The following is a 10,302-nucleotide window of genomic DNA, read 5'->3' as shown; positions in this document are numbered from 1 at the left end:
AAATACCCCTAGCCCCTCCCCCAACTCCCCTCCTCCCACTCCCCCTAGCCCCTCCCCCAACTCCCCTCCTCCCACTCCCCCTAGCCCCTCCCCCAACTCCCCTCCTCCCACTCCCCCTAGCCCCTCCCCCAACTCCCCTCCTCTCACTCCTCCCACTCCCCCTAGCCCCTCCCCTAACTCGCCATAGCCCCTCCCCCAACTCCCCTCCTCCCACTCCCCCTAGCCCCTCCCCCTCTAGCCCCTCCCCCTCCCCAAGCCCCTCCCACTCCCTCTAGCCCCTCCTGCAACTCCCCTCCTCCCACTCCCCCAAGCCCCTCCCACTCCCCCTAGCCCCTCCCACTCCCCCCAGCCCCTCCCACTCCCCCAAGCCCCTCCCCCAACTCCCCCCAGCCCCTCCCACTCCCCCCACCCCCTCCCACTCCCCCCTAGCCCCTCCCACTCCCCCTAGCCCCTCCCACTCCCCCCAGCCCCTCCCACTCCCCCAAGCCCCTCCCCCAACTCCCCCCAGCCCCTCCCACTCCCCCCAGCCCCTCCCACTCCCCCTAGCCACTCCCTCTCCCCCAGGCCCCTCCCACTCCCCCCTAGCCCCTCCCCCAACTCCCCTCCTCCCACTCCCCCAGCCCCTCCCACTCCCCCCAGCCCCTCCCACTCCCCCAAGCCCCTCCCCCAACTCCCCCCAGCCCCTCCCACTCCCCCCAGCCCCTCCCACTCCCCCTAGCCACTCCCTCTCCCCCAGGCCCCTCCCACTCCCCCCTAGCCCCTCCCCCAACTCCCCTCCTCCCACTCCTCCTAGCCCCTCCACCAACTCCCCCCAGCCCCTCCCACTCCCCCTAGCCCCTCCCACTCCCCCTAGCCCCTCCTTCTCCCCCAAGCCCCTCCCACTCCCCCTAGCCCCTCCCCCAACTCCCCTCCTCCCACTCCCCCTAGCCCCTCCACCAACTCCCCCAAGCCCCTCCCACTCCCCCCTAGCCCCTCCCCCCAACTCCTCTCCTCCCACTCCCCCAAGCCCCTCCCCCCTCTCCCCCCAGCCCCTCCCACTCCCCCCTAGCCCCTCCCCCAACTCCCCTCCTCCCACTCCCCCTAGCCCCTCCACCAACTCCCCCAAGCCCCTCCCACTCCCCCCTAGCCCCTCCCCCAACTCCTCTCCTCCCACTCCCCCAAGCCCCTCCCCCCTCTCCCCCCAGCCCCTCCCACTCCCCCCTAGCCCCTCCCCCAACTCCCCTCCTCCCACTCCCCCCAGCCCCTCCACCCACTCCCCCAGCCCCTCCCACTCCCCCCTAGCCCCTCCCCCAACTCCCCTCCTCCCACTCCCCCCAGCCCCTCCACCCACTCCCCCAAGCCCCTCCCACTCCCCCCTAGCCCCTCCCCCAACTCTCCTCCTCCCACTCCCCCTAGCCCCTCCACCAACTCCCCCAAGCCCCTCCCACTCCCCCCCCAGCCCCTCCCACTCCGCCCAGCCCCTCCCACTCCCCCCAGCCCCTCCCAATCCCCCCAGCCCCTCCCACTCCCCCAGCCCCTCCCACTCCCTGTAGCCCCTCCCACTCCCCCAAGCCCCTCCCACTCCCCCAAGCCCCTCCCCCAACTCCCCCCAGCCCCTCCCACTCCCCCCAGCCCCTCCCACTCCCCCTAGCCCCTCCCTCTCCCACAAGCCCCTCCCACTCCCCCCTAGCCCCTCCCCCAACTCCCCTCCTCCCACTCCCCCCAGCCCCTCCCACTCCCCCTAGCCACTCCCTCTCCCCCAGGCCCCTCCCACTCCCCCCTAGCCCCTCCCCCAACTCTCCTCCACCAACTCCCCCCAGCCCCTCCCACAACTCCCCCCAGCCCCTCCCACAACTCCCCCCAGCCTCTCCCACTCCCCCCAGGCCCCTCCCCACTCCCCCAGGCCCCTCCCACTCCCCCCAAGCCCCTCCCACTCCCCCAAGCCCCTCCCACTCCCCCAAGCCCCTCCCACTCCCCCCAGCTCCTCCCCCAAGCCCCTCCCCCAAGCCCCTCCCACTCCCCCAAGCCCCTCCCACTCCCCCACCCCCCCCCCCCTCCCCCTCCCCCCTCCTCACCGCTCTCGTCGTCCGATCCGTCCTCCCCGCCATAGTCCGCCCCTCCCCCCGCCCCTCCGCCCCTCCCCTCGGAGCCCCCCCCCCCCAGCGGCGGCGACGAGGTGGTGGTGGTGGTGGGGGTCGTCCCCCCCCACCCCCCCCACCTCGTCGTGCCCCCCCCCGTCCTGAAAGAGGTGGCCGGCGATGAGCTCCTTCTCGTCGCGGGCCGACGACGTCGCCCCGCCGGGGGCTCCGACCCCCCCAACGTCGTCCCCCTCCTCCTCCTCCTCGTCCTCCTCCTCGTCCACAATGTTGAGGCGGCGGTACTTCTGGTGCTGGGGGCGGGGGGGGTGAGGAGGTGGGGGGGTGAGGAGGTGGGGGGGTGAGGAGGTGGGGGGGTGAGGAGGTGGGTGAGGAGGAGGAGCGTCAAGCGTGGAGAGATGGTCTCACTCGCTCAGCCACTCGCTCAGTCACTCACTCACTCAGACACTCACTCACTCACTCAGTCATTCACTCGCTCAGTCACTCACTCAGTCACTCATTCACTCAGCCACTCACTCAGTCACTCACTCAGTCACTCGCTCAGCCACTCACTCATCCACTCACTCATCCACTCACTTACTCAGTCACTCACTCGCTCAGTCACTCATTCACTCAATCACTCACTCAGTCACTCACTCGCTCATTCACTCAGCCACTCAGCCACTCACTCGCTCAGTCACTCACTCACTCAGTCACTCATTCACTCAGCCACTCAGTCACTCAGTCACTCACTCGCTCACTCAGTCACTCACTCGCTCATTCACTCAGCCACTCACTCGCTCAGTCACTCACTCACTCACTCAGTCACTCATTCACTCAGCCACTCACTCACACAGACACTCACTCGCTCAGCCACTCACTCGCTCAGCCACTCAGCCACTCACTCGCTCAGTCACTCACTCACTCACTCAGTCACTCATTCACTCAGCCACTCACTCACACAGACACTCACTCGCTCAGTCACTCACTCGCTCAGTCACTCAGTCACTCACTCGCTCATTCACTCATTCACTCAGCCACTCACTCGCTCAGTCACTCACTCACTCACTCAGTCACTCATTCACTCAGCCACTCACTCACACAGACACTCACTCGCTCAGTCACTCACTCGCTCAGTCACTCACTCACTCACTCAGTCACTCATTCACTCAGCCACTCACTCACACAGACACTCACTCGCTCAGTCACTCACTCGCTCAGTCACTCAGTCACTCACTTGCTCATTCACTCATTCACTCAGCCACTCACTCGCTCAGTCACTCACTCGCTCAGTCACTCATTCACTCAGCCACTCACTCGCTCAGTCACTCACTCGCTCAGTCACTCAGTCACTCACTCGCTCATTCACTCATTCACTCAGCCACTCACTCGCTCAGTCACTCACTCACTCAGTCACTCATTCACTCAGCCACTCACTCGCTCAGTCACTCACTCGCTCAGTCACTCATTCACTCAGCCACTCACTCGCTCAGTCACTCACTCGCTCACTCAGTCACTCACTCGCTCACCTCAGTCACTCACTCGCTCATTCACTCAGCCACTCACTCGCTCAGTCACTCACTCACTCACTCAGTCACTCACTCGCTCGCTCAGTCACTCATTCACTCACTCACTCACTCAGTCACTCACTCGCTCATTCACTCAGCCACTCAGCCACTCACTCGCTCAGTCACTCACTCACTCACTCAGTCACTCATTCACTCAGCCACTCAGTCACTCAGTCACTCACTCGCTCACTCAGTCACTCACTCGCTCATTCACTCAGCCACTCACTCGCTCAGTCACTCACTCACTCACTCAGTCACTCATTCACTCAGCCACTCACTCACACAGACACTCACTCGCTCAGCCACTCACTCGCTCAGCCACTCAGCCACTCACTCGCTCAGTCACTCACTCACTCACTCAGTCACTCATTCACTCAGCCACTCACTCACACAGACACTCACTCGCTCAGTCACTCACTCGCTCAGTCACTCAGTCACTCACTCGCTCATTCACTCACTCACTCAGTCACTCATTCACTCAGCCACTCACTCACACAGACACTCACTCGCTCAGTCACTCACTTGCTCAGTCACTCACTCACTCACTCAGTCACTCATTCACTCAGCCACTCACTCACACAGACACTCACTCGCTCAGTCACTCACTCGCTCAGTCACTCAGTCACTCACTCGCTCATTCACTCATTCACTCAGCCACTCACTCGCTCAGTCACTCACTCGCTCAGTCACTCACTCGCTCAGTCACTCATTCACTCAGCCACTCACTCGCTCAGTCACTCACTCGCTCAGTCACTCAGTCACTCACTCGCTCATTCACTCATTCACTCAGCCACTCACTCGCTCAGTCACTCACTCGCTCAGTCACTCACTCGCTCAGTCACTCATTCACTCAGCCACTCACTCGCTCAGTCACTCACTCGCTCACTCAGTCACTCACTCGCTCACTCAGTCACTCACTCGCTCAGCCACTCACACAGCCACTCACTCAACCACTCAGCCACTCACTCACTCAACCACTCACTCATTCTCCCAGCCACTCACTCAACCACTCACTCACTCAACCACTCACTCGTTCATTCACTCACTCACTCAGCCACTCCGCCACTCACTCATTCTCTCAGCCACTCACTCATTCTCTCAGCCACTCACTCAACCACTCACTCGTTCGTTCACTCACTCACTCAGCCACTCAGCCACTCACTCATTCTCTCAGCCACTCACTCACTCAACCACTCAGCCACTCACTCATTCTCTCAGCCACTCACTCATTCTCTCAGCCACTCACTCACTCAACCACTCACTCGTTCATTCACTCACTCACTCAGCCACTCTGCCACTCACTCATTCTCTCAGCCACTCACTCAACCACTCACTCATTCATTCACTCAACTCATTCACTCACTCACTCAGCCACTCAACCACTCTCTCACCACCCCCCCACTCACCACCCCCCACCCACCAACCCCCACACACCACCCCCCACCCACAACCCCCACTCACCACCCCCCACTCACCACTCACCACCCCCCCACTCACCACCCCCCACTCACCACCCCCCACTCACCACCCCCCACTCACCACCCCCCACTCACCACCCCCCACTCACCACCCCCCACTCACCACCCCCCACTCACCACCCCCCCACTCACCACCCCCCCACTCACCACCCCCCCACTCACCACCCCCCCACTCACCACCCCCCACTCACCACCCCCCCACTCACCACCCCCCACTCACCACCCCCCCACTCACCACCCCCCCACTCACCCTCTTCACTTTCACCCCGAGGTTCTCCTCAATGAGATCAAAATCGTCCTCCTCCAGACGATCGTCATCCTCATAGCCTGAGGAGACACGCGGGGAGACACAGAGACACGTGGTGAGACACAGAGACACGTGGTGAGACACAGAGACACGTGGTGAGACACAGAGACACGTGGTGAGACACAGAGACACGTGGTGAGACACAGAGACACGTGGTGAGACACAGAGACACGTGGTGAGACACAGAGACACGTGGTGAGACACAGAGACACGTGGTGAGACACAGAGACACGTGGTGAGACACAGAGACACGTGGTGAGACACGTGGTGAGACACGTGGTGAGACACAGAGACACGTGGTGAGACACAGAGACACGTGGTGAGACACAGAGACACGTGGTGAGACACAGAGACACGTGGTGAGACACAGAGACACGTGGTGAGACACGTGGTGAGACACAGAGACACGTGGTGAGACACAGAGACACGTGGTGAGACACAGAGACACGTGGTGAGACACGTGGTGAGACACAGAGACACGTGGTGAGACACAGAGACACGTGGTGAGACACAGAGACACGTGGTGAGACACAGAGACACGTGGTGAGACACAGAGACACGTGGTGAGACACGTGGTGAGACACAGAGACACGTGGTGAGACACAGAGACACGTGGTGAGACACAGAGACACGTGGTGAGACACGTGGTGAGACACAGAGACACGTGGAGAGACACAGAGACACGTGGTGAGACACAGAGACACGTGGTGAGACACAGAGACACGTGGTGAGACACAGAGACACGTGGTGAGACACAGAGACACGTGGTGAGACACAGAGACACGTGGTGAGACACAGAGACACGTGGTGAGACACGTGGTGAGACACAGAGACACGTGGTGAGACACAGAGACACGTGGTGAGACACAGAGACACGTGGTGAGACACAGAGACACGTGGTGAGACACGTGGTGAGACACAGAGACACGTGGTGAGACACAGAGACACGTGGTGAGACACAGAGACACGTGGTGAGACACGTGGTGAGACACAGAGACACGTGGTGAGACACAGAGACACGTGGTGAGACACGTGGTGAGACACGTGGTGAGACACAGAGACACGTGGTGAGACACGTGGTGAGACACAGAGACACGTGGTGAGACACAGAGACACGTGGTGAGACACAGAGACACGTGGTGAGACACAGAGACACGTGGTGAGACACGTGGTGAGACACAGAGACACGTGGTGAGACACAGAGACACGTGGTGAGACACAGAGACACGTGGTGAGACACAGAGACACGTGGTGAGACACAGAGACACGTGGTGAGACACAGAGACACGTGGTGAGACACGTGGTGAGACACAGAGACACGTGGTGAGACACAGAGACACGTGGTGAGACACGAGAGACACAGATACACGTGGTGAGACACAGAGACACGTGGTGAGACACGTGGTGAGACACAGAGACACGTGGTGAGACACAGAGACACATGGTGAGACACAGAGACACATGGTGAGACACAGAGACACGTGGGGAGACACAGAGACACGTGGGGAGACACAGAGACACGTGGTGAGACACAGAGACACGTGGTGAGACACGTGGTGAGACACGTGGTGAGACACAGAGACACGTGGTGAGACACAGAGACACGTGGTGAGACACAGAGACACGTGGGGAGACACAGAGACACGTGGGGAGACACAGAGACACGTGGGGAGACACAGAGACACGTGGGGAGACATAGAGACACGTGGTGAGACACGTGGTGAGACACAGAGACACGTGGTGAGACACGTGGTGAGACACGTGGTGAGACACAGAGACACGTGGTGAGACACAGAGACACGTGGTGAGACACGTGGTGAGACACAGAGACACGTGGTGAGACAGAGACACGTGGTGAGACACAGAGACACGTGGTGAGACACAGAGACACGTGGTGAGACACAGAGACACGTGGTGAGACACAGAGACACGTGGTGAGACACAGAGACACGTGGTGAGACACAGAGACACGTGGTGAGACACAGAGACACGTGGTGAGACACAGAGACACGTGGTGAGACACAGAGACACGTGGTGAGACACAGAGACACGTGGTGAGACACAGAGACACGTGGTGAGACACAGAGACACGTGGTGAGACACAGAGACACGTGGTGAGACACAGAGACACGTGGTGAAACACGTGGTGAGACACAGAGACACGTGGTGAGACACGTGGTGAGACAGAGACACGTGGTGAGACACAGAGACACGTGGTGAGACACAGAGACACGTGGTGAGACACAGAGACACGTGGGGAGACACAGAGACACGTGGTGAGACAGAGACACGTGGTGAGACACGTGGTGAGACACGTGGTGAGACACAGAGACACGTGGTGAGACACAGAGACACGTGGTGAGACACGTGGTGAGACAGAGACAAGTGGTGAGACACAGAGACACGTGGTGAGACACAGAGACACGTGGTGAGACACAGAGACACGTGGGGAGACACAGAGACACGTGGTGAGACAGAGACACGTGGTGAGACACAGAGACACGTGGTGAGACACAGAGACACGTGGTGAGACACAGAGACACGTGGTGAGACACGTGGTGAGACACAGAGACACGTGGTGAGACACAGAGACACGTGGTGAGACACGTGGGGAGACACAGAGACACGTGGTGAGACACAGAGACACGTGGTGAGACACGTGGTGAGACACAGAGACACGTGGTGAGACACAGAGACACGTGGTGAGACACGTGGTGAGACACAGAGACACGTGGTGAGACACAGAGACACGTGGTGAGACACGTGGTGAGACACAGAGACACGTGGTGAGACACAGAGACACGTGTTGAGACACGTGGTGAGACAGAGACACGTGGTGAGACACGTGGTGAGACACAGAGACACGTGGTGAGACACAGAGACACGTGGTGAGACACGTGGTGAGACAGAGACACGTGGGGAGACATGTGGTGAGACACAGAGACACGTGGTGAGACAGAGACACGTGGTGAGACACAGAGACACGTGGTGAGACACAGAGACACGTGGTGAGACACAGAGACACGTGGTGAGACACGTGGTGAGACACAGAGACACGTGGTGAGACACAGAGACACGTGGTGAGACACGTGGTGAGACACAGAGACACGTGGTGAGACACAGAGACACGTGGTGAGACACAGAGACACGTGGTGAGACACAGAGACACGTGGTGAGACACGTGGTGAGACACAGAGACACGTGGTGAGACACAGAGACACGTGGTGAGACACAGAGACACGTGGTGAGACACAGAGACACGTGGTGAGACACAGAGACACGTGGTGAGACACAGAGACACGTGGTGAGACACAGAGACACGTGGTGAGACACGTGGGGAGACACAGAGACACGTGGTGAGACACAGAGACACGTGGTGAGACACAGAGACACGTGGTGAGACACAGAGACACGTGGTGAGACACATGGGGAGACACGTGGTGAGACACAGAGACACGTGGTGAGACACAGAGACACGTGGTGAGACACAGAGACACGTGGTGAGACACAGAGACACGTGGTGAGACACAGAGACACGTGGTGAGACACAGAGACACGTGGTGAGACACGTGGTGAGACACGTGGTGAGACACAGAGACACGTGGTGAGACACGTGGTGAGACACGTGGTGAGACACGTGGTGAGACACAGAGACACGTGGTGAGACACGTGGTGAGACACAGAGACACGTGGTGAGACACAGAGACACGTGGTGAGACACAGAGACACGTGGTGAGACACGTGGTGAGACACGTGGTGAGACACGTGGTGAGACACAGAGACACGTGGTGAGACACAGAGACACGTGGTGAGACACGTGGTGAGACACGTGGTGAGACACAGAGACACGCGGGGAGACACAGAGACACGCGGGGAGACACAGAGACACGTGGTGAGACACAGAGACACGTGGTGAGACACGTGGTGAGACAGAGACACGTGGTGAGACACGTGGTGAGACACAGAGACACGCGGGGAGACACAGAGACACGTGGTGAGACACGTGGTGAGACACAGAGACACGTGGTGAGACAGAGACACGTGGGGAGACATGTGGTGAGACACAGAGACACGTGGTGAGACACGTGGTGAGACACAGAGACACGTGGTGAGACAGAGACACGTGGTGAGACAGAGACACGTGGGGAGACACGTGGTGAGACAGAGACACGTGGTGAGACACAGAGACACGTGGTGAGACACGTGGTGAGACACAGAGACACGTGGTGAGACACAGAGACACGTGGTGAGACACAGAGACACGTGGTGAGACACAGAGACACGTGGTGAGACACGTGGTGAGACACAGAGACACGTGGTGAGACACAGAGACACGTGGTGAGACACAGAGACACGTGGGGAGACACGTGGTGAGACACGTGGGGAGACACAGAGACACGTGGTGAGATACAGAGACACGTGGTGAGACACGTGGTGAGACACGTGGTGAGACACGTGGTGAGACAGAGACACAGGGACACACGGAGAGAGACACAGGGACACAGAGAGACACGGAGAGACACAGAGAGAGACAGAGACACAGGACACAGTGAGAGACACGGTGAGACACGGAGAGAGACAGAGACACAGAGAGACACGGAGAGACACGGAGAGAGAAAGAGACACAGGGACACACGGAGAGAGACACGGTGAGAGACACGGTGAGACACGATGAGAGACAGAGACACAGGACACACAGAGAGACACGGTGAGACACGGAGAGAGACACGGTGAGACACAGGACACACGGTGAGACACGGTGAGACACGGTGAGAGACAGAGACACAGGACACGGTGAGACACGGAGAGACACGGTGAGACACGGTGAGAGACAGAGACACAGGACACGGTGAGACACGGTGAGACACGGTGAGAGACAGAGACACGGTGAGACA

General features: G+C 60.0%; 1 protein-coding gene across 1 annotated transcript in view; it reads right to left on the bottom strand.

Moving 5' to 3' along the window:
* LOC116937224 (transcription elongation factor SPT6-like) overlaps positions 1-10,302 on the bottom strand; it is a 67,611-nt gene that overhangs the window by 43,181 nt on the left and 14,128 nt on the right. The window contains exons 5-6 of the mRNA XM_076057111.1: positions 5,351-5,427; positions 2,144-2,368 (exon numbers count right to left, since the gene is read on the bottom strand). Coding sequence (XP_075913226.1) covers positions 2,144-2,368; positions 5,351-5,427 — 302 coding nt within the window. The remainder of the gene's footprint in view (positions 1-2,143; positions 2,369-5,350; positions 5,428-10,302) is intronic.

This window comes from Petromyzon marinus, chromosome 79, assembly GCF_048934315.1.
Source record: "Petromyzon marinus isolate PM22_M1 ecotype Great Lakes invasive population chromosome 79, UKy_Petmar_22M1.pri1.0, whole genome shotgun sequence".
Taxonomy (NCBI): Eukaryota; Metazoa; Chordata; class Hyperoartia; order Petromyzontiformes; family Petromyzontidae; genus Petromyzon; species Petromyzon marinus.
Note: the sequence above shows the minus strand (reverse complement) of the source record. Positions and strands in the feature narration are given on the sequence as shown.